Source organism: Gavia stellata, chromosome 11, assembly GCF_030936135.1.
Source record: "Gavia stellata isolate bGavSte3 chromosome 11, bGavSte3.hap2, whole genome shotgun sequence".
Lineage (NCBI taxonomy): Eukaryota > Metazoa > Chordata > Aves > Gaviiformes > Gaviidae > Gavia > Gavia stellata.
In genome coordinates this window covers 3,080,542-3,107,456 of record NC_082604.1, presented here as the reverse complement: position 1 = coordinate 3,107,456, position 26,915 = coordinate 3,080,542, and the positions used below count along the sequence as shown (strand labels likewise).

The 26,915-nt window shown below is 44.2% G+C and overlaps 1 protein-coding gene across 1 annotated transcript; it reads right to left on the bottom strand.

Annotated features, from left to right (window-relative positions):
- Positions 1-996: 996 nt before the first annotated feature.
- Positions 997-26,915, bottom strand: EHHADH (enoyl-CoA hydratase and 3-hydroxyacyl CoA dehydrogenase). Its single transcript, XM_059822798.1, has 7 exons — positions 26,842-26,915; positions 18,948-19,051; positions 18,014-18,186; positions 16,995-17,106; positions 16,570-16,674; positions 9,961-10,302; positions 997-2,267 (listed from the first exon to the last, which is right to left on the bottom strand). The coding sequence occupies exons 1-7, from the start codon at positions 26,913-26,915 to the stop codon at positions 997-999; spliced, it is 2,181 nt and encodes a 726-aa protein (XP_059678781.1).

Sequence of the window (26,915 nt, the reverse complement as noted above, 5' to 3'; positions counted from 1 at the left end):
CGTTCCAGTCTACACAGCTTTAGAGCCGCGTAATTCTCAGCATGCCCTCTGCCCATGTGAAAACCCAGTCAGTGCCAGGCCAGGCTTTGGTCTGGTCAATTAGAGCACGCTGAGTCCCAAGACCTGGTAGCTGTAGGCACGCAAGACAGGGGGAGTGATGGCAACACATAGCCACACTTAAGAGATGCCAGAAGATGTTTCTGCTTGGACAAAGCCGGGTGGGGATAATGATAATGGAGGATGGAGTCTGGATGCAGAAGGCCACTTGTAAGCCAGCACCACAGGGCAGGTTAGTCAGGTCAATGCGTCTGTGGCTTTTCTGTGATTTATTAGCATTTCCTCTGCAGCAGGGAGGAGGGATGGTACCAGCCCTGCCCCTTGCTCTCTGCCCAATCCTGCTCTCTCCAATTCATTCGACTTTACCTCTGAAAGATGCTGTGTCCCTTGTGCCACCTCTCCCCCCGCAGCGGGAAGGGAGCGGGCTCCAACTGGCTGTCTTTGGGAGAGCCAGGGAATCCGGTGGAGGTGGGCTGCACAGGGAAGTCCTGAACAAACTGGGAAACAGACTTAGGGCAGGATCTGGTAGATCCAGTCTCAGGTGAATTGTGACCATCTCTCTCTTGCCTCCTACCCTGATTTGCTTTGTGGGCTGTGGATGCTGTTCCCTCCCGTCCACAAAGACAGACTGCAAGAGCTGTTTAGCTGTGAAGACCTGAAGGCAGAGCAAAATGAGATGGGCCTTTACAGAGCAATGTGCAAAGCAGGTGGGTGAGGCTGGTGGTGGGAAGGGTGGGTGATGGCAGTGGTTACCTGCAGCAAGAGGGAGATTGAGATCAATCATCGGCCAGAGTAATTCTCTGCAAAGGCCCAGGAAGGTCAGTGACATTGTTCACGAGCCTGTAGCACTTTGCTTTTGATTGGAAAACACAGTGCAATTACAGCACCTGTTTCATGAGATCAGCCTCCATTGAATTTATATAGCAGGCATCAACAAAATCACAGCTTGTTACTCTGCCGGCTTAGGTAGGACATCCACTCTTTGAGGGGAGGGTTCCCCATAGCTACCAGCTTTTTCAGAAAGGCACTGGGCCGTAGCCCAGGAACATCAGGGTGGGCCTCGGAGTATTTCTGCAGTTTAGCCAGAACGCGAGGGAGCCCGACGGTGGAAGCGTAGAACATGGGGCCACCCCTGTGCTTTGGCCACCCATAGCCATTGATATAAATTACATCCAGGTGTTCTGGGCCAGACGCTATTCCCTCAGCCAGGATGTCAAACCCTTCATTGATGAGGGAAAACAAACACCGCTCCAGGATTTCCTCCTGGTCTATAAAGCGGGTCTTGATGTGATGGGTGTCTCTGTACTGGGCCAGGAAGTTATGAAGCCATGGATCTGGCTTGGCCGTCCTGCCCCCAGCCTTCTCGTACTGATACCAGCCTTTTCCAGTTTTCTGGCCGAACCTGCCGTTCTCACACAGAAGATCGGGCAGTGGGCTGTAGCGATGGCCATGCCGCTGGCGGGCAGGTGTTCCTGGAGGTAGTGAGGCCCCGGTGAGGCCCTGGCCCTTTCGAGACCTCCAGCCCACATCCAGCCCAGCAAGATCAGACATTCGGAAAGGTCCTATCTTAAACCCAAAATCTTCAAGAACCTGATCTACGGCTTCTGGTCTGCTTCCTTCCTCTAAAAGAAAAACTGCCTGTTGAACATATGGAAACATCATTCGGTTCCCAACAAACCCAAAACAATTCCCTACCACCACTCCAACTTTCTTCAGTGCTTTGGCCAGCTGCATAGCAGTGGCGATGGCGGTGGGGGATGTGCGATGGCCATAGATTATTTCTAATAGCCTCATCACGTGAGCAGGGGAGAAGAAGTGCGTGCCAATGACCTGCTGCGGGCGGCTCGTGGCAGCAGCTATTTCATCAATGTTCAGGGCTGATGTGTTTGTACACAGAAAGGCCCCTGGCTTGCAGATTCTTGATAGCTTGTGGAATATTTCCTTCTTTAGTGCCATGTTCTCAAACACAGCCTCAATAACTAGATCTACATCCCGCAACACATCAAAGTCCACGGTGAACTGGAGACGTGCAGGGTTCTGGAAATCCAGGGTTTGGGCACCCTGCTCCATTTTCATAGCCTCACGTTCCAAAAGGAGCATCACAGCTTTTCTTCCCGTGTTCAGATACTCCAGATTCTGCTCGAGGGCTACCACAGGTATGTTGGCCTTAACCAGAGAAGTCACAATGCCACGGCCCATTGTTCCTAGCCCTAGGGATAAAAGTGAGACAGAATCAGAGACTATGAATAGAAAATGTTACAATTAATCACTTGACAGTAGCACTTCCTTTTTATCTCCAAGATAAAAAGTGGAAGCCTATTGAAAATGAGTGGTGCACAGATAGAAAAAAAGAATTGAAGACTGGGAAAAAGGAAGGTGAATTCTCCCTTTCAGTGAGCCTAAGTGTTTGAAAAGCAGTAGCGTAAAGGCAAGTTAACGTCCTCTCAAGCTTACAAAATACCAGTGGGATTCACTCCAGTGTGTGCAGACCATGTGACTCATGTCTTCTCCCTGCAAAGTTTTATACCTACGGAAACCAGCATCACTTAAGAGTTAGAACCTGGGGATCAAAGACAGGAGATCTGAGTTTCAGCTTCAACGCTGTTAACAACTTCTGGCAGGCAGTTTCATAAGCAAGCTTCAGCCTGAGGATATCGGTGCCTCTCTGCTCCTGTGAGGTGGTCCTTTATGGGCACTCATAGAAGAACATTAGTGTAAGCAAACTCACCGCACCCATAGATTTTAACACCAGCAAAGCTCAGACAATTGGTTTCTTCCCTCTTCCAAGCTTCCTCTTTGTCCCCTTCCTCTTCTCCCTCTGCACTTCACTGCGTAATCTTTGAAGCAAACAAAATTCAGTTGATCTTGGACACTGATCTTCTCTAAACTTTGTCTCTAATGTCTTACATGTCCCTTGTCGCCAGGTGAAACAGGATGCAACTAACACAGTATTCTTAATCCAGATTTCAACATCTTCTATCTCCTTTTTAATCACTCGGGAACATCAGCAGCCTTTTGCTTGCTGTTCGCACTTTATATCAGGCATCTCTGCCCATTGGGAACTCTCCAAGTCCTCCAACACAGGCCATTCCTAACTTCTGAAGATTCACAAAGACACGGTCTTCCTTGTCCGACCACGCAGTTAAAGCGCCTGCCCAGAATTCCTGTAACTGAGCATCCACTCAAGCTGTATTTTTTTTCTCCAAGATCCATAAATGTGCTACTACCAGCTCATACCCCCAGGAATACCAGTGTAGAGATTACTGGCTTGATCCCTTCCCTCCTTCGGAGCCCTTCCACCAGCTCTGCCCTCTATTACATTACAGGAAGCTGCACGCTTACACTTTCCTGTGATACACAGCCCACGCTATTTATCCTGCTCTCCCATGACGGAGGCTTTTTGGACGAAGTTAATACAAACTAGTAAGAGAAGGCCAGCACAATTTTACCAGCTTTAAAAGTGCGAAGCATCTGAATGGGAGGATTATTAATATCCTAAATAAAGCAACAACCAGACAAAGTACAGGCTTGTTATAATTCTGTAAAAATGATTTTTTTAATCCCAGGTTTACAAATGAAAGTCAGCTAAACAAATAAACAGAAACAAGGGGATTAAAAAATTTGTCTAAATCAGCTTTGTAAAGACGAGCTGAAATTATGTCATCATTTAAACAAGTTCCAACAACCAAGGTCAAACAAGGTAGTATGTTTTTCCTGCAAGCTACATACCCATGGTTTAGTTCTGTCCACCCTCAGCTTGTGTACACACAAGACATTTAAAACATTCCCTGCTTAGCCACAAGATAGTTTTTACAGACATCGCTATCTGGCAGCCTGCTTATAAACCATTACACTCCCAAGCAAATGCTGAAGTTTCTTTCTAGGAAATTAGATTTGCTACTTCGTAATCAAGTACTGGTAAAAACTAAATTGAAAATAAAACTAGAAGAACATGAATCAGTTCTTAGAATTTCAGTGTCCATGGTTTGCTGACTGAAAAAACCCCAAACGCAAATAGGTCCTCCCACTGTGCTCAGTACTCAGAGCCTTGGATGCGGTAGCAGGGACAGTTAGAGACAGTTTTTCCCCTGTCTTTGGTGAGCTGCACAAACTGCTTTCTTCTCAAACAGTGTGGGAGGGTAACTCACCACCTCGTGCACACCCCCCAAGCCCAGCCCCATCTTTAAGGCTCTCTTTAGACATCAAGGGTTTGCAGTTCCACATCTGGCTGCTTCATGGCTCCCTCTTGAAGTCTCTTCTTCCTTTCCAGGGTGGAGACCTGGGATTTCTCCCTAAAATTTCCAAGCTCTACTAAAGAAATAACGCACACACCCTGGGCCTTATTTACCCCTGTTCCTCTCAGCGTCAGTCTCAGGACCGAAATCTTAGCAGTTCTCGCGCAATATGAGCATGCTGCTTCTTCCTATATCAGAATCTCTTCCATGAGCAGAGGTTATCGAGCCTTCTTTTCAAGGGAAGTTCTGCAGTGGTGTTAGCCAATTCCCCTGTTTGCTGTCATCCACATGTAGTAGGAGTACTCCCGTCTAGGTTTTAGCCATCCCATGATAGACAGGCATACAGGCTTGTAGTACTTCACTTTCTAGGCCACAGGAATAGGCTTATAGATAAGATATGAGCTTGCCAAGCTTGTTTCTGACCTAAAAAAGCTGTCTCTCAACTTACTACATAACTCTATAACTCTTCAGTGGCCTGTATGAAATGATGTTTAATGAAGCTGGCAGAGAGAGTAATGAAAGCCCCAAGGGTTTTGTTACATTAGAGCTTGCATGGTATGACTCCCCTGGAAATATTTTCTAAAATTGGGCTATAAAACTAAGGAGAGATTTGGCTATCTAGCAGGGAAAGAAGCATTTCTGAGGACTCCCCTTTTCAATTTTATAAAGCCGAGTGATCTTGGGGAAGAATATATTAGAGCAGAAAAAAAATGGTAGGGAATCATTGGGCCTTACATGTGTAGAAGGCTGTAGAAGAAAGAGAAAGGGAAATGTTGCATGCTCGGCTCAGATCACACAGACCAAAACACATGGGAATTACTTCCCCCAAACCATGAAAAAATCCTATATTCTTATCTTCCACGCAGGGGCCAGTTTTCAGAGCCGTGTTACCATCTTTCATGCCCAAGGCACATCTTTCAAAAGGAGACTGAAATCTGCTTCAGGAAAAAGAACAGTGTCTAGCCATCTTGCTTCTGGTCTTTTCTTGTGAAATGCAGCTTTGACATATAAATAAAACTACACTTGAACCCATGTAATTTCAGGCCAAATATGGGTATGACAAATCCATTTGCTGGGCAAGCTGAGTGAATAATGACTGTTAATTATTGATCTATCACATGAGGTACTTAGAATATGAAAAATCATGCAAAATTAATTGAAGGACTTGAAAAACAAATTTGAAAACAAATGAACACGAAATATGTACAAAGCAACTCATGTGCAGTCACACACACTAGAGAAATACAGATCAGTGGAAAACATTCTGAACTATAATGCATATTTGGACTTTAAAATGCCGGGTAATAGAAATAATACTTTATAGATTGGTAAAAATATGCAAAGACTGTTCCAGCTTTTGGAACAATGAGCAATTGGCGGTGGCGGACTGCTGCAAACTGGAGCTGCTTCTTTCTCTGTTTCAGGGTATTAATTTCAAGCGGAAATAATGTGATGCTCAAGGCAAGCAGGGAGCTATGGGAAGACTGCAGAAGGGACAGAGAACTCTTTTTCTGGGTGACAAGAAACCAGAGAAAGTGGAAAGAGATGGGAGCCAAGAGTTCAGAACAAGCAGAAGCAAATGAAATAGGTGACATTGCACGTGGCTGAAGACAGTCAAGGACTGCTCCCTGCTCCCAAGAGCAGGAGGGGTCCCTCGTAGCTGGGTGTTACCCACTTATCAGTCTTTCAGCAAGCAAACTGCAGACAATGGCAGCTGACGGGAAGCCAGCACTGCACAGGAATGGTTGCCAGTTCATCAGCAATGCTATCTATCAAGCATGCCTACAAAAATGATAGCTCATCCTTGATGTTGAATCTACATTAAGACATGGTCAGCAAGCGATGTGCCAGCTCCCTCCAACAAGTTCCTGCTAATATTGGACAGACAGGGGAGCCACAAAGCAAGGCTCCCCTAGCATTCACGGCACTGCTTCCATACCCTGAAGGTCCTATGTGCCTACCGAAAAGGTACTGAACAAGGAGGAAGTCAACCTGATCTTCTTAGTTGCTTCCCATCGTGCAGCAATACAAGACGGAAGCAGCAGCAGAATGCAACATGGTTTTAGTGTGTGAAACAGCACAGCACTGTCTGTTGGAAAATGGAGTCTGCATGATTTCTGACCATCCAAAATGGATGCAACATCTTGCTCTGACTGCCCTCCTGTCTGCAGTGAAAATAGAGAGACCCTGAATCACCTAGCTAGACTGAGTACTTACATGGATGAGTAGCACTATTTCAAAAGGTGTCAGTCCCTCAAAAATCATCCCTAAAATTTTGATTTCTGGTGCTGCAAGAATGTACTTAAGATCAAGAATGTGAAATTATGAGATACTGTACAGCATGGTATTGGCTGGAGAATGACTTTTTGTTACAGCAGCCTGAAAGAAAAAACACAATTGTGTCGGCACGTCCTACGCCTGTCTCTAATGGACTTGCAATTTCACTGATATCAAAAGGCAAAATAGGAGGAAAACCTTCAAGAGGAAGGAGAAAAAGCACAGTGGGGTGGCAGAAGGAAGTGATGGAAAGCAGTGACACTTAATACGGTGTAGGATTCAGAGTTAAAAGGAGGTGATCAATAACCTCCAAAATAGGAGATGTCAATTATCAAATGAAGTATAACATGAACAACTAGCATAAACAAAGCAAGCTATAATTGTGGGCTATTGGGGCTGTATTGATAGAAGCGGTGATTCAGAAAAGACATTAGGAGTCTTGGAAAGTGTCAAGGCCCTGAATGCACTGATAAGCTTTAATGACCCTGACCAGCTACACCTGGAGCTGCCACCCACATGCACTGCCCATGGGCCTTGAAGCCCCATTTAAGCTCAGACCTAGGCCTTCAGTCCCTTCCTAAGCTATATGGGAGGAGTTCTGGTGTCTTACTGTGACTGTGCCAGGCTACGGACACTGTTGATCCAGACCTCAGCTGGCAAACTGGCTTCCCAACTCTGTCTTGGACCTGCATCATCATGTGAACTCTGCTTGATCATCTGAACTTCTAATAGATCCTGGCCATGATCTCTGGGTCTGCCCTGCTTGCCCTGCTCAGGTACTGTAAATAATTGATACAGCAGTGGGTTGTGCTGCCAGAGAGAAATGGGTTGATAGAAACTTCCTGAGGTTCAGCAAGGGGAAAGGCAAAGCCCTGCATCTGGGGAGGAATAGTCCTATGCACCAGTATATGCTGGGGGCTGACTGGCTGGAAAGCAGCTCTGTAGAAGAGGATCTGGGGGTCCTGGTGGACACCAAGTTGTCTATGAGCAGCAATATGACCTTATGGCAAAGAAGGATAATGGTATACCGTGCTGCTTCAGGAGGAATCTTGCTGGCAGGTTGAAGGAGGTGATCCTTCCCCTCTACTTAGCACTGGTGAGACCATACCTGGAGTACTGTGACCAGTTCTGGGCTCCCCAGCACGAGAGTGATATAGAGCTATTGGAGTGAGTTCAGTGAAGGGCCACTAAGATGATTAAGGGACTGGAGCGTGTCTCATGAGGAAAGGCTGAGAGAGCTGTGACTCCAGTCTAGAGAAGGCTCAGAGGGATCTCACCAATGTCTATAAATACCTGAGGAAGGTGTAAAGAAGATGGAGCCAGACTGTTTTCAGTGGCCCCCAGTGACAGGACCAGAGGCAATGGGCACAAACTGAAACATGGGAGGTTCCATGTGAACATAAGAAAACACTTATTTTACTATGGGGGTGACTGAGCACTGGCATAGGTTGTCCAGAGAGGTTGTAGAGTCTTTATCCTTGGAGATACTCAAAAGCTGTCTGGACAGGGTCCTGGGCAACTGGCTCTGGGTGGCCCTGTTTAAGTAGGGGGGTTGGACAAGATGACATTCAGAGGTCCCTTCCAGCCTCAAAGATTCTATGGTTTTGTCCACCTGGGAGGTGTTATTGCCATTGGCTCCCCATCCCTGGGGCACAGCTGCTCCCTGCCAGTAGATAATTAGCAGGATGTGTTGAACATGGCTAATATGAAAGTTGGCTGTTACCTTGAGCATACTAAGTAGGAGCAAAGAAGAAACATCTTGGTACCTGGTCTTAGCATAATTACTCCTGGTGTACTGTTCCTGCTTTGGCTACGTGCGCTTTATGAAGTGTTGAAAAATTAGCGGAAGTTCAGAGTAATGAAAATGACCAGAGTGTGACAGACTGCTCTGCAGCAAAAGTGTCAAAGCACTTTATTTATTCTGCAAAAAGAATGGGTTAACTTGAACATTGTCTGTAACCAGCTACAAAACCACTGAAACTTGGGGGCAGAGGTTGGGGCAATTTCAGATAAGAATTCAGAAACCTGTCTGGACATGAGATGCAAATACTTAATCCAATGGATGGCAGGTGTAGCTCAGCCAGTTCATCTTGGAAATAAAATACAGATTATCTTTCTACTAGAAACTTTCAAACAGAGATTGCATTTGTCCTTAGAATTCCCTCTAGCTCAGTTACAGCACCAAAATAAGCAGATCAGAGCTCAACAGCCCTTCTGGCTAAACTGTCATTACGATTGGGACTTTGCAAATGTATTATTCTGGCATGACTTATCAGTATGTAGCAAAGAATGTCCATTCTAGTCACCTGATAATTCCCACAAAACTTCAACACAAGCCCTTCCTGCCAAAGCACACATTGCAGGGTGGACCTGTCTGGGATTGCATGTGTCCCAAGTACCGTGCTCTTCAAGTCAGATGATAAACTTGGCCATAATTCATGCCTCTTTACCTGAATGCTATAACAGCCACAGATCCTCCTCACAAGGTGTGTGGACTGATGTTTAAAAGCCATTTTCATTAAAAATATGGCATGGCAGCTAATGAAGAGAAGGGAACTTCCAGAAAAAAAGTGTTTCTATGGCCTGAAATGAGCTTTCAGAGAGGTCATATTGCAGAGCACAAGAGGCCTGAGAAGTACCCAGGAAGGAACAGTGTTGATCTGGTGAGCTTTCTCTGAAACAGAATGGATGTTTTCCAAGTGCTCCATTACTCGTCTAACCATTTTTTGAGTGCTACTATCAACAGGCAGAGCTGAAAGATACTTTTTAAAAAAATCTCAGCAGTGCATCAAAGGTTTTATTTAAATTGCTCTTATAAAAAATTAATGAAGGCATTATCTTGCTGGGCTACAAAATGGCAGGAGTGGATCCCAGTGAGATGAAATCTTCTTAAAATACAGCTGTCAAAACATTTTTGTATTAATATATCCCTGAGTGACTCTGTGCACATGCAGCTGCAGTACAGAACTAGACCAGGAGGAGGAGAATTTCATGCCAACCTGCTTATAACATGGAACAAAGCCAGGACTCAACGTAGTATTTAAAAGGGAAAAGACTGCTTATGGTATACAGAGGAAGCTGTCTCTGAAGTGAAAGGAAGTTATTATTCCAAAGAAAGAGGTGGCATCAGGTTACAATCTAGCGGAATGTAACTTGAAACCTGAATTTCTGAGCTTACCAATGCAGTGACAACTTCCCTCCTTGCATGTCACCTTTGGGTGTGGAGTATCTTTGCCTGTGATGGGTACCAGTGACTTTGGCGCGTGACTGCTAGGGAATCCCACTTCAGCTTTCTGCCATGAGTAAAGGCCGATTATACTCATCCCACTCCCCTTCAGCTCTGCTGTTAGCAGCACAGTTAGCAACCACAACAGCTTTTTCATTCCCTTACCTATCACAGCTGCTTTGTGGATGGGCTGAGGGGAAGCACTTTTCCATGAAGCTCCACTGGGTGTTGTCCACTTCTGCACCGCTCTCTCTGCGAAGAAAGCATACTGCAGTGCCTGGGCCTGGCCTGAAGTCAGCAGGATGTTAAACAGCTCTCGCTCCTTCCGCACTCCATCTGCAAAGGGCTGCTCTGTGGCGGCTTTGACTGCCTGGAAGCACAGCTCTGGAGCCAGGCACCCATGGGCCTGTTTCTTCACCTTCACAAGAGCCTCACTGAGAAATGCTTCCATGTTGGGCAATTTTGGAACTGGCTTCAGGCTGAGCCTGCGGGGTCCCAATGGCTGGCCTGGGGGTAGAAAAATGGAGTTACAGAACAAAGCATCCACACCTGGAAGACTAAAGATTTTCACCCCTTTCTACATAGACTGGGAATGCAGTCTACCTCTTTTCCTTGCAGTCTACCTCTTTTCCTCCTAAGCTCACTGCATTGGGGCTTGCATGGCACAGTGATCTGGGTCTAGAACTGAAGTTTCTGACATTTCTTTTTAGCTTTCTGTTTGCTCTGACAATTACAATTTTTCAAGTCCCTTCTCAGACTTCAAAAAAGCAAGATTTCAATTTCAAAGAAGAAATTCTCTCCTTTCTTTCCTCAGCTACGCAGAGTGCCTTGATTTTTCCAGTTCTCTTACTCCACAGTCCCAGCTGCCACATTCATATGGTTCTTTCTATAAGCTGCAGTACTAAAGTTTTCCTCCAGTATTGTTTAGTACTCGGTACCCAATCAACTTTGCTAGCCAGATGAAATCCAGCCAGGGTCCTGACCCAGGCATTTATAAGACAGACTGGGAAATATACCCTGACTTCAATTCTTCCTGGACAGCAGGAGTCCCTCTATTTACTTTGGGACTAACCAAGAGGACAGCTCACGCAGCATGAGTTGGGGAGCAAATGAATAACAAGGGAGAGTTCATGCTTCTGTGTCAGCAAGGGGTGAATCAAGCAGCCACACAAATACATGAGGCTCATTACAGACAAGAGGTTGCTATGGTGATACCTAGAAAGGATTTTAATTGAGGGAAGTTAGTTACATTTCAGATGCCAAAATCATCTCCATCCTCTTCAGAAGTAGAAACCTTGGTGCCTGCTAGATCTCTGATCTGTCCATACTCAGGCTGTTCCTATGCTCTTAATGGCAGCTTGCCTCAATAAAGACCATGGAGGAACAAGATCAGAAATTTAGGATGTATCTCCTTAATGTTCCAACATTTTCACAAAGATCCTTTTGTCATCATAGCCACATCCAGATCGTTAACTAACCATGTAGCAACGTTACTGCACTGACTGCTGCAGTGCTGTTCCCAGAAGCACCCAGGACTGCTGGATGGTGGGTGGGCCCCCTCAAATGAAAACCTTATGCTGAAGAAGACCTCTGGTATACAGTCTCATTACCCTAGCTTCTCTTACGAGCTCTGCAGCAGGAAAACACTCCCTTCAAAGGTGGCATATTGCATCTGGCTCCCCTTTTTCTTTCTGTTGTCTGAGTTAGGAAAGTGCCAGTGCATCAGCAGAAGACTTGGGAGCAGGAAATCATACACAGGATGCTGAAGAGCAGGAATAATGGCGGCACTGCAATCACAGTTGCCCAAAGAACATGTCCTGACTCTAGCCCTTCTTCTAAGACTGAGCAATGTTTAAGAGAAGCAGAAATATGAGTTTCTAGGATGAGTTAAGATACTGATTTCCTGAAATAATGGTCTTAAGAGCTCAGGCTTTTTAATTAAGCCTTTTAGAGAACACAAAAAGATGAACACTTACTGTGTAAGTAGCTTCCCTTGTAATCAGAGTTCATAAAAATAATGTTTTCACATTGACAGTGAATATAGTTTGTATCTGCCAGTATTGCAGGATTTAGTCAGGATAATGTTCCTTTATTTTGGAATCCTTTGTTTCTCCCCTAAATGTACGTTTTCAACCCAGAAATGCTCTTTATCCACAGTCCTTCATTTCGGACTTACAGTGGGTTTCATTTCGGACTTACAGTGGGTTTCATTTCATCACAAGAGGAAACCTCAGGTTTGTCCCAGAAAGCAGATCTGGTGGCTGGAAGGCCACTTAAGACTGGGCAGATCAAGGGACTTCATATGATGTCTCTGATGTGGGAAGGACTGGTAAAAAAGGAACACTAGTGGGAGCCTTTAAGCTTGGTCTTCAGATAGGAAATAGTATTTTTAAGCACAAATACTGATAGGGGACATGAGCTGGTTCCTCAGAGTAAAAAAAGAAAAGTAACTCTCCTCAGGGTCCTGTAATAAACCTCCTATTTAGCTGTAAGGTAAACGGGTTTTGCTAAGTATTTGTAGAGCATCTCCATGCAATGTCTTTGCTTCTGCAATACTAATAAGAATCAAGGGCATATTTATGAACAGGTAAAAAATTATCTGAATCCAAACCTGGGAAGAAGAGATTAGTGTGGGACACCTGTGGCTTGATTTCTGAAATCAAAGCAGCGGGAACATGATGAACAGTATTGGACATCAGTGCTGCAGGGAAAAGCATCATCCATGCACAGGAGCTAGCACAGATACCTGCTTTGTTTTACTAGGGTTTGTAGTCCAGGGGGCACAAAGGACAGAGCAAGTCTATAACATTTCTCTCAGCAAAAGCAACATGTAAGCATGCAGTATCAAATATTGTGCTATCTAAAGCAAAAAAAAAAATCATCCCAGAGTTGTAAACCCTCGGGATATTACAGGATTCCACATGCAAGAGGCAGGGACAGCCTAACAGTCTTCCTGGTGCAGTGAACTGCTTGTGAATTTCTGAGAAACAAAGCTGAAACTGGACCCCTCAGCCTGCTCCTCAGGTTTGCAGTGGCCTCAGGCCTGCCAGAGACAAGCCCAGTTTATGTCAGATCTTTCACAAACTCTGGTTGTGTCAAAGGGGCAGTTTGCTAGACCTTCTGCCTAAAGAAAGTGGCAGCCAGAATCATGAGCCCTGGAGAGAGATTAAAATGTCTTTATCGTACATCTTCCCAGAGATGACGCGCTAAAGGCCCTTGCAACTGTAACTGAAAGCCTTTCTCCAACAGTCTCCATTTAAAGCATGCAATTACCTAATGGCAGTATCTGGTGCTCCTTTGGGTTTTATGAGGCTCAGAAGAAACACGTGCTTCCTCCCCAGTTACTCCTAATGGCTTACAGTCAGAAACTCATAATCATCTTTCCATGCAGAGTTTAATACCTGTGGGGCCTAAGCTAGTCTAAATTGAACTGATTTTCCTTGGCTCTTCGGTGCAAGCCATTGATACCTTTGTGCCCCAAGAAGATGGCAAAAGTCAATCAGCAGATCTGGTCAGAAAGCAAGGGATGATTATATATGAAGGGAGAGCTTCAAAGAAGTCTGCTGTGCAGAGGACCAGCAGCCGCCTTCTCCTCCAGCCGAGGAGGACTACAGCAGGCCAGCAAGAGGTGGGCAGTGTAAGCTGCAAGCTACTGCCTGGCGTGAGCAATTACAGCAATTTTTCAATTTTGTGATGCCATCAGGTGGACAAATTATATAATGCAGCTTTGCATTAGTGCAGTGATTATCAAGCACATTTAATGAAAGAATATTCTCCTTGTCTCTAAGGATTTAGCTCCTGTCTATTCCTTCTAAAAAATGGCTTTGAAAGTGAAGATATTTTCTTTTGCCTGAAGAGGCCAGTTTGCCTGAAGAAGGCCAGGAACATACGCTCACTTACTTTCTGCAATATAGAATTACTGTTTTTGAATGAAAAATTTAACTTAGAAACAATAATTGTCTCTGTATTCCTACAATCACTTATTCAGGACTGTTTCAGAACTCCTTTTGAAGGTGTTCTTCATTAGGAATAATCTGTAAAAATGTATGGGTGAAGATGCTTTCCCAACATACCTACCGTAAAGGTAGCTCTGTCAACTGCGTATCGAAACGATAATCAAGGACCCTTGCTTCAATGAGGCCAGTCATTTCAGACTGATCTCTTGCCATGAGATACTGCAGCTCCAGCACTCAAAAAGCTTTAGAAGATAATAATTTCTGAATTGATTTTTTGAGACTTATCTTGCAGTACAGCCTTCCCAGGAATAGAAATTCCATCAGTGACAAAACTAGTTATTTAGCCAAGCTGCTCTGTAAGAAGCCAGCAGTTGTTAGCCTCATGTTTTAAAAAAAAAAAACTCATCAGAAACAAAATGCTGCACAGTATACAAAGACAGTAGACTTCTGTGATGGCATTCTTTTGTGCAACTGTCTCTGGTTTTATTAAGATTATCTGAAAAATGTTCACTGAAAACAGAACTCAATGTGAATGAAAACCACATCAGCTATGCAAGACTGTCATCTCTTCTGCAGCCCTGAGTTAATGCTTGATGTAGTGAAATAAAAGCGCTGGTTTGCCTTTGTATGGCAGGAGCATTATATTAACTTTAGGCAAAGGCCAAAGCCAGGAATGACTCAAAAGGAACATATGGACTCTGCTTTCAAATTATCAGGTAACCTGAGGCTAAATGGTGCATCAAAACTTTTCATGGTCTTCTGCAAGGTCTAATGAGAAATTTTCCAAGCAGAAAAGCAATAAAGATTAGCTGACTTGCCAGTAATTTCACTGTTAAAGCACATACTGTAAATGCCAGTAAAGCTGTTGGAAGGAGTTTGAAAGCATTTTTAAAGTCCTGTTGGAATTGGTATATAGTGTGATGTGAAACACCTTCAATGACATTACTCATTTTTACTGGGGTAACTCAAACCAGCAATAAACAGACAGAAAACCTACCACTAGTAATGAGTAAGACTGGGACAGGTTACCTGCTGAACATCCAGCTAGGATCTTTGTATGCGTATACAATTCTCAAAATTTTTCTTTCTTGGTAGTGACAATTTCCAATGAAGATGAAGCTACAGAAGAAGAATTAGCCAGTAGTGGTACAGGACATATATTCCAGAAAGAGAGTTACACTGAGGAATAGTGTGCTCAATGGTTCATTCCTGAGGTTCTCCTCTTAAGGTCAAGCTGACTTTCACAACTGTCAACCACTGCACAATGTCTGTTACAGAGGAAATAAGCATACAAATTATCTGAAGTTCACCCAATTTCATGCAGCATTTGTTGAAATCCAGAATGCTTGCTGGTTTGCCAGTTCTAGCAATGTGTATCTATTACTCATCTTATGATACACTGCTGTTGCCATCAATAGTGGTATAGATCTTCTTATGCAGGGCATTATTCAGAAGCCCAGAGGGTACATCAAAGGGAACACTGTTGGTTTAATTTGCCTTAGAAGAGTAGTAATATTTCACTGCTCTCCCAACAGACGGAGAAACAGAGTTCTCATGCAAAACGAACAAAATCAGTGAGCCAAAGTATCTTTGTTTTTCTTAAAAGGATTGGTGAAGTACATCACCCATCTCTTTCTAAAGCATTATATTTAAATAGTCTGATTACATATAGGGAAAGAGAAAAGGGGACTGCTTATGTCATCAGTTCTGCACTAAAAATGAAGCCCAAAAATACTGTAGGATGAATACAGTCAGAAGGAAGGGCATCTCTTACAGAAAACCGAGCCAAAGAATACCCTTTTGCACCTATCTGCTAAATCTCAAGTTGTAGGGAAGTATAAAAGATGCTGATATTTATGAATAGCCCATTCATTGAACTATCTTAAAAAATATGGTGCGCTGTCACCTAGGACAAAGCTTAGGCTGCCTCAAGTTCTAGCACAGGAGAAGTGTTCCTACAGAGGAGAAAGGGCCTTGTTTGTACTGAAGAGAACCACAGGAGCAAAATCAGCACCCCAGCTTGGAAAAGCATTGTCTATAAAGGCCATGTGATCAAAGCAGAAAGGGTTTTTTCCTTCCTTGCATGCATCTCATTGTGACAGAGCTCCAGATGAAATCCTGATGGAAAACAATGTTTGTTTCCAAAGGTACAAGGAGGTTAGTAGTGGAAAAATTTCCTGTTTTCTCTCAAGGCGATGCTCCTCATGCTGCACAAGGAGTGTTCCTCTTCCTGTGTTAACTCCATTGAATTCAATTTTGTTATTTCTAAGGTGGAAGGAAAAATCTTTCCACATCCCTCCAATCTCCACAGGCTATTTTCTTACACAGCAGCTAAAGGATTAGGGACAGAGTCACTTACAGACACAGGGATCATGAAGTTGGGCTGAGGATGTGCCAGCCTTCCATTAGAAGAAGAAAGTTATTTCTGCTCAGCCATTATTGATGGTGCAACCAGAATACATGAAATACCAGCTGTGATCCAAAACTGTGTATGGGGAGAGCACGTACTCCCCAGAATCAGTGGAGTGCAGCAGCCCAGAGGAGCATGTGAGTTTGGATATATAATTAAGAAGCAGGAGAACTTGATATGTATCTGTTCTCTGAATCCTTACTTGAATTTCTGCAGCTCTTCTGCATCTGAGTTTTTCACTTCAGACAACAGAAAACAAATTTTGCAATGAATTCTATCTTATATGGATGCCAAAACTCAATGAATGGAGCATAGAAATTGGAACAAACTGGTGGGCTTTGTTCTGACTCTCTCCAGCCCTGAAACACAGCCAATTATTTCTTGGCATTGCTACAATTCTTTCCTCACCAATCACTTTGTTTGCCAAGCGAATTGCTGCCTCAACTGTGTTTTCTTCCACAACTTCATCAACCAAGCCCAGCTTCAGTGCTTCAGTAGCTGGAATGTGTCTTCCTGTGGTAAAAAGAGAAATAAGGTGACTACAGTGGGGCATGATGGGCAATTTCATTCTTTTCCATCTGATCAAATGACTTGTGCATAGCTGGCTTCAAATATAAGACATGCTCCTTAGCAGGTACATAAAATGCATTACTAACTACATGCCTCAGAAGCATGTATGTCCCTTTGTTAGCCCATCATTAGTGGAAGCAAGCTGAATTTCAATGCTAGCAGCTAGATGGGTAAAAGAAATTCATGTTTCTTAGACCAAGCTGGTGGTATGAATCAGTGCTGTGTTCTTATACACAGAGCAAGGCCAAAGCACAGCCCTTTACCTGTAGTGATTATATCCAGAGCAGCTGGTACCCCAATCAGTCTGGGTAGTCGCTGAGTACCTTCAGCACCTGGAAGTAACCCAATGGTGACCTCTGGTAAACCCATCCGTGCCTAAAATGAAGTCAAATTCAACAACAAATCAGATTAGCAAGAGTGATAATTACAAACTGAGCAGAATAGAAGACAAGCAGACCTTTATTCACATGCTGCTCCTCTAGGAAGCCTCAAAACTTCTACATAGAAACTCCATCCTTGCTTTTTGCCCCGTAAGATGTTTAAGGCAAAAGCCCGCTCAACCATTTCAAGAACTTAGGTACAAATGCACAGGAAAAACACCACCATTCAGTGGATGTGTGTGTGCTAGCACAGCACTGCAGGAGGGCTCAGGGGCCAACAGCATCCCGCAGACTGACAGATGTGTAAACTAATGCTTTCAAGCAGTTATTACCAAATGCTGGAGGGCACTCTGTGACCTAACTGTTACTTCCCTACTCTAATTCTTGGAATTTTAGTAAAGGAAAACTGGTACCACTTACATACTGAACTCTTCCGTAATCTTCTTTCAAATGGCTCTTGGTGCACTTGACATTGAGCAGGGTTATGGCAGAGAAGCCAGGGGCAGCAGCAAGGGGGGTCCTGTCTCCTCTTAAAAATCTATCTAGGTTTTGTTGCCTCGTTTTTTAAAAAAAAAAAATAGTTTGTACATTTTCCATTGAGCTCTTAAGAGATTTGGAGTCACTTTATAGATCACTCCTAATGGCACCCACCTTAGGTGGCATATAGGGTGATGTAGAATACCTCTTTATGCTGTTACAGGGGTGGTGGTGTAGGTGAAGAGTGTCTGAGCATACAGACTTGTACTCTGTAGCTATAAAGCCCCCCCTCCTCTGAGCAGATGATGCCAGGAAAGTCATTCTGTCCCACTGCTCTTCAGGAGCAGTCTCCCACCCTGTCCATGGCCATATGTACGTGGCTCCTGATGCCTTCACCAGCCTCTCTAGTTTGCAGCGTGTGTTACCTTCACATGTGCAATCCGATAGTGACAGCCAAGTGCTACCTCCAGGCCTCCTCCCAAGGCAATGCCTTCAATGGCAGCCACAACAGGCTTCTCGCTTCTTTCTATGAGAGAGATGATGGGGCCCAAGGCACCACCACGTCTCTTCGGAGAAGAAAATCCTCGAATGTCAGCTCCTGAGTTAGCACAAAGAGATTAACAGGAATTAGTGGGTAAGGCAGCGATTGGAATGATCCTCTCCTCTGTGCCATTGAACATAGCTGCTCACAGATGATCAAGTCCTTGCAGAGCATGCTGCTGGCAGGAGAGTGGTTAACAGGAATCAACTCCTTTTGGGATCATCTTCAAGAAACCCTGGCTCCTTGAGCCTATTCAGAGAGCTCGGGAAGGCTAAATACAAAAATACATAGTAACTGTAATGATCATGCAGTTACTACAGAAAATTGCAGACATGCTTGGTTAAACAAAAACAGAAAGTTGAGTCTGGAATAGTTAAGTGCAAGTTACTACTAACAAGCAATGTGGAGCTCCACAGAAATTCCCTAGCTTCCCAGGTTTCTACAACTGGAGAAGATCTGTTATTCACCACTGCCCCGCCCCAGGTATGTTCCATACACTGGACCCGTTGATGGTCCAGAGATTTTATGCTGATGCCTCCTTACTTTCCGTGGCTTGCTTTGTATATCAGGCAGATGAGCAGCTGTCCCCCACTTCAGCATGAACATACCAATTTATTTCTGGCCTGGACAGTCCAGCCTGTCATGTGCCCCATGCCAATTGTGGCACAGCAGAATAGAAAAAGGCCACTGTCTTGTGGCCATTTCCAGCCAAATCAGGACTTTTATCAGCACTGTCACGAGGCAGAGAATCTTCAGACATGATGGGTGGAGAGTGTTTCCTCTTTTTCTCGGGCTGTGTTTGATGAAAAATGTCTTACCTGCACTGAATTTCCCATTTTCACCACAAATCATAACAGCCTTCACTGAAGGATCTGCATCTGCTCTCTTCAGTCCATCCTCTAATGCCTGGAGAACTGTCAAGCTGAAATAAATTAGAGATTCAGTGAGTAACAATCAAGTACATTACCCTTCCAAGAGGTCTGTGTTATAACCACCAAGCGTCCCAGTGAAAATGAGCAGTACATCCAAGCAGGTCTCTCCCCTAGCCTGTCTTCTGCAACAGCCTCTCCGGGTGAATCCTTTCATTAGTCTCCCTCTCACTTCAAGGGCAAGCACCAAAATCTAACAAGCTTATGACTGCTGACCTGTCATTCACTTGCTGGAGGGTCGTCCTGTGGCTATAACACTGCTGTTTCCAAAGCAAGCAGCATTAAGGAAATGTTCTTTTGAAAATGCCTTTATGAATTAAACATTCAGATTTTTAGGAAAACAGTTTAGCATAATTTAAAAGTAATTAATGCTAAACCACTGACAATCTAAGAACTTTTCAAAGAGGGAAATGAGCTCCAGGGATAAAAAGCTATCTTTCAAACACCTGACACAGAGTTAGTTGTCAGTTGTCACAGCACCATAATGCTTTCACCTTGCGAAGATTTGTATATAGGTCCAGACTTAAACTTGTGTGGGATCCTGTCAAAGTGAATTTGGGCCTAAAAACCTAAGCAGAATTTCTTTTTTTTTTTGTCTTATCTGAACATATTTCCACAGACGCAAGCAGTAAATGTGGCCAGCAAAGAATTAACGAAGAACTTCAAAATGGAACAGCAGAAGTATAAATAGTATTTTTACAAACCAGATATTTAAAAAAATCTGGCCTGACTGTATGCTCACTTACCATTGGAAGCTTAGAAGCTAATTTTATATATATATTTGTATGGATGGACATGGAGAGTATAGTCTGTTTTAGAAAACAGTGACAATAAAGAGGATGGTACGTAAAAATAGAAGCATTAAAACCTAACACTTTATTAATAGAAGTATTAACACAAATTGTGTGTATATTTAATTTAGATACTAAACTATATCCATATACACACTTGTAAGTATGTAAGTGTATACATTGTGAGAGAGACTTTTCTGTGTGCATGTGTGTATGCATATTACATATGTAGACATGCCTCTGATTCAGAAAATCGGAGCCGCAAGCAGTTGGAGGCTGGAGGAATACTCAAAGAAGTATCATATGTGCTCGCCCAGTCCTTTGTAAATACACCTTCTGTTCCCAGACCTTCTCCAAACTGAAAGCTCTGTTTCACGTGTAAGCTTGGTGGCTGATAAAAAGAGAGCGGAGCTCTGTTGGTGCCCAGGGGAGATGAGGAGCGTGAATTGAAAGGAACTGATAGAAAGGCCTGATGCATACTCAGTTTGTGCATGTTTTTCAAGATATTTGAGGGCATTTCACTTAAAAAGGAAGCTTGTCATAAAGTAGGTGAAACATGTATCACTGTATTCGTGTAATGCTTCTAGGTGTGTCCAGGGTGGGTGATCACGTTATTTATGCAAGGCAGCAGCCTGCAGCATTGAAGTGAAAAATCCGTACACTGACAAGGGCAACCTGGGGAGCCCAAGAAGTTTTCTGTAAGCCAGCTGTGTGAAGTCCTGCCAGCCAACCTCTACATATTCCTCCTTCAAAATAAAAAAATAAGAGAAGCTATTAGCAAAGTCTATTAGTCAGGGCTGTTGGGTGAGTAGAGAGTTGGGGGGGCTGCCAAGGGGGGTCTCCAGGATCAGCTGCTGCCTGGATAAGGCCATGCTACAAAGAAGGAGCAGTGGGAGCCCTGAGACCTGACAACCAGAGACGGAGAAGTGCTATTTTTGGAGAGAGAACAGCCAGTTATGTATGGATTGCCTCATCCAGACATCAAAGGCAACTCTGAAGTCTGACATTAGTAATGGTTCTGAAAACCGAAACTTCAAATGAGAATAATTTGGCCATGACAAAGAAAAACTATTCAGTGACTTGGTAAATGTCCTTCCAGTGCATATAGTTCTATGTAGCAGAATATGAAAGCATTTCCAATTTTAATAAATGGTTTCATATTATGTAGGAAAAAATACATATTAAAAATTTGGGGGTTAGCTCACTCCCTTTAGAATATGAAGTGCTGTGGCTGCTGCTATTTGAGGAGGGCCCACAGGCTGCACCCAATGCTCACTGCTCTTAGAGGTCTGTTTTTGCATCAGGGGAGAGCCAGGCCCCAGAAATACCAAATTCACTTTGCAGCTGGAAGATTAAAGGGAAAACCATTATGAAATGTCATTACCCTTTACAAAGGGTCATTACATGGTGCAAAGAGGGGGAAAAATTATGTACCAGGATTCCAAACAAATGTTAAATTACTGATTTGAAAATATTGTGTAGGAAAATGGCACAATTCTCTGAGGAACAGCCAAGAAGCAATCAAAGCATTTCTGTGTCTGTTGCAGGCACGTGATCAGCAGATGCAAAATGCTCATATAAAAGGTTTGTCTGCATTAAATGGAAAGGTTCAGGATTTTATGTAGGAAATTGGTTACAAGCCCTTAGCACTTACAACAACATACTCCTACCAGAAGAAAAATCAGTCATCGAGGCTGCCACAAAATAACAGTTCAATACCTACACGACCTGTGTTAACCCAATGGAAATAACTTGACCCTCTACTCGCATAAATACCACTTCTCCCTCCATACAACTTTTTCCCAGTGGGAATTTTGTGGGACAAAAAGGAAGAAACATCAGGCTTCTTGCAGTTTCTTGCTCTCCTAAGAAGGAGCAATATGTTTGCCTCAGGATATGTTAGTCCAACACACAGGCTGCATTGCTTTGTAACTCACATTTTATAACTGGTATTAAAAGATGTAATTTTCGCTGAAAGCATCGTAGTAAAATGTGCGACAGTAAAACTATAAAAATACTCCAGAGTATCACAACTTCAACCAGCTAGAGCATTAAAGAAACAAAAAGTCACCATAATTTGCATAAGTATTTCATTACTGTGACAGCGTCATTCATTTAACAGTAACAGTGCAAAAATTCACTCCATGCATTCCAATCAACGCTTAATCCCATGCTATGTAGTCAGCTCCACCACGTGTACTATTTTGACTGCAAGAAAAGTGATTCTGCCAAGATGATTCAGCGTTACAGGTTTCAGAAACACACTGCAGGTGCTGTTGAAGAACATGTGCACAGCAGGGTAAGAGAATATTCTTGTAGGTGACCACACCATTTTTTTTTTATTTTGCATGAAACTCATCACAGTGATGATGTGCTGGATTTGTAACAAGGTTTTATAATTTGCCTTAATAATTTCAGATTTTAGCTAGGGTTTGTGAATGTGAACTTCTTTCATTTTAAAGGAAAAAAAAAAGTAATTCAAGGGAATCCTGAAAATTTATTTAGTCACCTTTAAAGGAGTGAGACTCGAATCCAACAGTGGAAAATGCTGTTTATGGAAAACATGCAGGTCTGGTCCTTTCCCCTTGCACTTCCCCCAACATCCCCAATCACTGCACTGGGGCTGTTGCTATGTATGGCTACACGCATTCTTTTCAGCATCCCTTATACACCTGCTATCCGTGAATTTGCCTAATCCCTTTCTGATTTTGCTGATCCATCTGCCTCCACAGGCTCCTGTGGCAGCAAGCTCTGTATTATCTGTTTTAAAACACTCTCCTACTAGTTTAATCAAATGCCCTTAGTTCAACTGTTGCAGGATTTGGTAAAGGGTTATGCCTTCAATTTATTTACTCTCTTTGTGATTTTGTAAACCTTGACCTTATTCTCCCACAGCCTTTTCCTCTCCAAACTGATGATACTCAGCTTTTTCAGTCCGCTTTCTTAACGCGGTGCACCATCCCTTGGATTATTTTGGTTGTCCCTTTCTGGATCGTCCCTATATCCTTCTGCAAATGCAAAATCCAAAACTGCACACAACAATTAAGATGTTTTATATTGCAGAAAAAGGATGCCCTCTGCTCTGTTCTCAACATACATCCTGATGGTATTCAATATTTTGTGGGCTTTTTGGGCTGCCCCAGCACATTGAGCTGATGATTTCGCAGAACTATCGAAGGTAAGGATCTCTTCCCTGAGCTGTAACTGCCAGTTTTGAGCTCAGCATCCTGTAAGCTTGTTCTGGGTTATATTTTTTTAGGTAAAGAATTTTTTGCTATTGTTTTTTAGCATGCCTTGATGCACCCTTTATATTTTTTTAGTCTTAATTTCCAGTTTACATCTCTCCTGTCATGTTTTACGGGCTTTCTTGTTCTCCTCATTTGAGTAAGCTTTCCACTTCTTAAAAATATCAAACTTTTCCCTTAGTCTTATTTTTCTCATCAAGCCATGCAGAGCTTTTACTGGATCACTTGCTGGCTGAATAGTTTACCTGGGCTTCTAATAAACTTAAAAGACCAAAAATCCCCAACCCAAGCAACAATAATCCAGCCTCCACCCATTTTGCAGGCTTCTTGTCTTTTGGATAGCTTCTTGCAGCGTTTTTGTTTGAACTAACTGCTGAGCATACATAATTCCCTTCTTGAAACTAAGTACTTGTGTGCTGGATCTACCTGCTCTGCGCTCTCTTGCCTCAGTGTCAGATCCAGCTGTGTAGTAGTTGCTGTCACACAGCAGCTAATACAGCTTGCACAGAAATTAAGGCCAAACCCAGAATGGCGTCCTTTCTATGGGGTTTTAGAATAGTTGTTTTACAAAGCAGACACTTATTGCATCTCAGAATTCTCTCTCTGCATCTCATCCTGATGAGGTGCTGATCCAGTCCAACACAGGTAATCACACTCTCCCATCATTGCTAGCTATCTGAAGTTGCAGCTTCTCTAATCTCCTTTACATTTTCTGATCATTATGCTGATCGGGGGTCAGAAGGACAATCCTAGCAGCCAGGGAGAGCCCTTTCCAATCATGACTGTTATGCTGTTATACTTTACATAATCCCACACGTCCACTCCCCTACCCCATGTCCTACCCTATCATCCCTGGAGCTTTTCTGCACTTGCCAGCTCAGACGTTGAAATACTCTTCCACATCCTTCTTAATTTTCAGTGCCAGCAGCCTGCCTCTGCTAATAAGGTGTGGCTGGTTCTTTCTCTTGCAAGTCTTGTCTGTCTGTTCCCCAAAACTTGCCAGTTTTTTGCCTATCTAAATCCCTTCTCTCTATGCCATAGTCTCATAAATGCAGACCTCTGAATATTAAACTTCTGCAAACCAGGAAAAAAACCCCCAAACAAATCCAATTTGGCACATCACCACTGTTGGTGGAAAGAAAGATTAACTTGAAGGGCAGTCTGTGTGGGAGCCAAATTTGCTGCCAGACTCACAAGTTAGCATACATTCCTCAGGAAAGCACTGCCCAGGAGGTACTTGCACAGCAGCACATGGCGTCATACAGGAGAAAACAAATTCCTACCCACTAGTGGCTTCTAAAGTGCTAATGGCCAGGGCGATGGCCTGGGAGCTGGGATGACTGGCATCAAGTGCCACATATAATTGGGAGGGAGGGATGAAGCTGGAGCAGAGCAGGAAAAAACCCACCAGCCTTTTAAAAAGCATCTGTGCCTGCTGTGAAATTAAATTTTCAGGATGGCAGGAGATGGTTCCTGTCTGTAACTTTCACTGCCTGCTATCACCTACGTAGTCAAACATTTCCAACAGCAATCACAAACCTGCTCCCCTGTAGTTCAGTACATAAAATATGCAGAAGCAGAAGGAACACACAAGGATCAGAGTGCGCTCTACCTTTCCTACCCATGGCCAGGTCTCAGCTAATTATTGATCCCTACTAAAACAGGTATTACCCTGACATGCAATCAAAGACCACAGGCATGTCTCAAGCTGAAGTTTCACAGCAGCTTAACTGATTTAAATCCATGCTGGGCAGGTTCCCACCCTTCCCCACGTACTCCTACTCTGTCCCTTGTGCCAACAGTGCTCCTCGTGCAATTGCAGAAGGAGCTGACGCACAGAGCTAGGCTGGCTGAAAAACCAACCCAAACCATCTGGCTGGTGGTCAGTCACATTCGCACCCCGAGCTGGCTCGCTGCCGGTCACAGCAGCACCATTGCGAGCAGAGCAGAGGCTGTGAGGAACCATGGCCAAGATCACAAGCAGTCCCATCTTAGGTTGTGCTATGGAGGTCGTCACGAGAGAATAAGCCTACACGGGTGAAGTAAGTACTCGGGGCTCTCAGGGAGTGTGGGCAGCACAATACAGGTGTGTGGGGAGTGAAGATACAGCACCCAATGGAAACTGCCTTTTTAATGGATCTAAAGTGTTCTGCCAGCATCTTCCTTCTCCCTTCTCTTCACAGCAGTTGCTGTTCGAAGGCAATTTTGGGTTTTCTCAAGGACTTCTCAAAAGAGACAGAGTTAAGGTTCCTTAAGCACATATCTTTAGCTCTGTATTTCGTACTTTTCATTGTAAGGATGCAAAGTTAACTGTGGGCACAGCCTGGAAGTTTTCTTAGGCTGATCTGGGGCACAGGAGGCCCAAGGGATGTATTGCACCCTGCAGTTCTGGGAGTCTGTATGTCTAGTTCATCTAACCTCATCAAGTCCCTCCAAGTTTGTTTTCTCATGATAATTATTTGGGCACATGAAAATGATCTTACTCCACTTTTAAACGTGTTGCAACAAAAGAGTGAGCACAGCCAGTTACTACAGAGCCATGTAGCTTGCTACAGAAGAGCAGCAGGTTGTATTTCCTATTCATGCTCTCACTTGTCTCTTTCAGCTTCTTTTTAACAAACTTTCTGGTTTAGAAGTTGAGCATAACTGCATTGGATTTTTTTGGCTTGTGAATATATACTGAATAGACACTATGGTCACTGTTACAGAACAGCTCTTCAACTACAGCTGCTTAAAAAGGGCCTATGCAGTGCTCAGAACTAAATGAACTAAAATATGCACCTTATAACAAATTATGTAAAGCCAAAAAGCGCGTATGTCCTTTTCAAAACACATGAAAAACTAAAATTTCAGGGGCCCCTACAGATTGGTGTTTGACTTTCTCACTGGCTGTGTCTGAGATCGCCTGGGGCCTTTCTTGACCAAGATCAGTATTTAGAGGTCAATTCCTTACTCATTTTTAAAAGGCAAATGAACCGCCTTCGCTTCAGACAGCCCTGGCTGTGGTTGAATCTTGGTGCCAGCTCCTCTTGTTGACCCACATCTGCTATCTGCAAAGCCCTTTGCCCCCACCCCTGCGCTCACTCGGATAGCGCAGGGACTTGCCAAGGGAGCGCTGCGGGGTGCGTGGGGCAGGCGGAGCAGCAAATTGGAGAGGAAAAGCTGGTTTTCACCTACTGCCTGAAGGAACTCCAGGGTGAAAGGGCTGAACTGCTACGGCTGCTGTGCAATTTCTTGCTGGAAGCATAGTCTTGATGCTTAAAGACTGGAAGGTGATGAGAAATACGTGAAGTTTTTAAACAGCTTCCAGGGGAGATGACAGCAAGTACAGATTGATGAGCCTGACACCTCTCCTGCGAAAGAAGACCCAGTAGAAAGTACAATAAAGAGCAGAAGTCATGGAAAAAAAAGAGCCTGGTTTTTGCAAAGGCTGGTGCAGGTACCCGAGCGGCGTCTGGAGAGGTCCCTGGGCAGAGGCTCTCAGCGGGCAGCCTGCCCTGGGACCAGGAGGGGCCTCGCACGGGCAAGGGCGGGGGGAAACGGGGGGAAAAGGAAGGGAAACGGGGGGAAAAGGAAGGGAATCGGAGAACCCCCCATCCCGCTCAGCAAGGGAGGGCAAGCGCCAGCGACCGAGCCGGCCGCCGCTGCTCGGGGCTTCCCCTGAGGCGCGGCGGCCACAGGAAATGGCGGGCGGGCGGCCGCCCGGGGACCCGGGCCGCGGGGGAAACCGGCCGCGCCCGCCGTTACCTCAGCGCGTTGACCGGCGGGTTGCGGAGCCGGATGACGGCCACGGCGGCGGCGCCCCTTGCGTACTGCGCCAT

What these genes read in the sequence shown, in the direction of transcription:
- EHHADH (XM_059822798.1), bottom strand. Translation starts at nt 26,915, where the DNA reads ATGGCGCAGTACGCAAGGGGCGCCGCCGCCGTGGCCGTCATCCGGCTC. An exon ending in TCTGGATATAATCACTACAG is followed by an intron (nt 16,675 to 16,994) that starts GTAAAGGGCTGT and finishes TTTTTACCACAG; the next exon opens with GAAGACACATTCCAGCTACT. An exon ending in CCACAAAGCAGCTGTGATAG is followed by an intron (nt 2,268 to 9,960) that starts GTAAGGGAATGA and finishes TTTTATCCCTAG; the next exon opens with GGCTAGGAACAATGGGCCGT.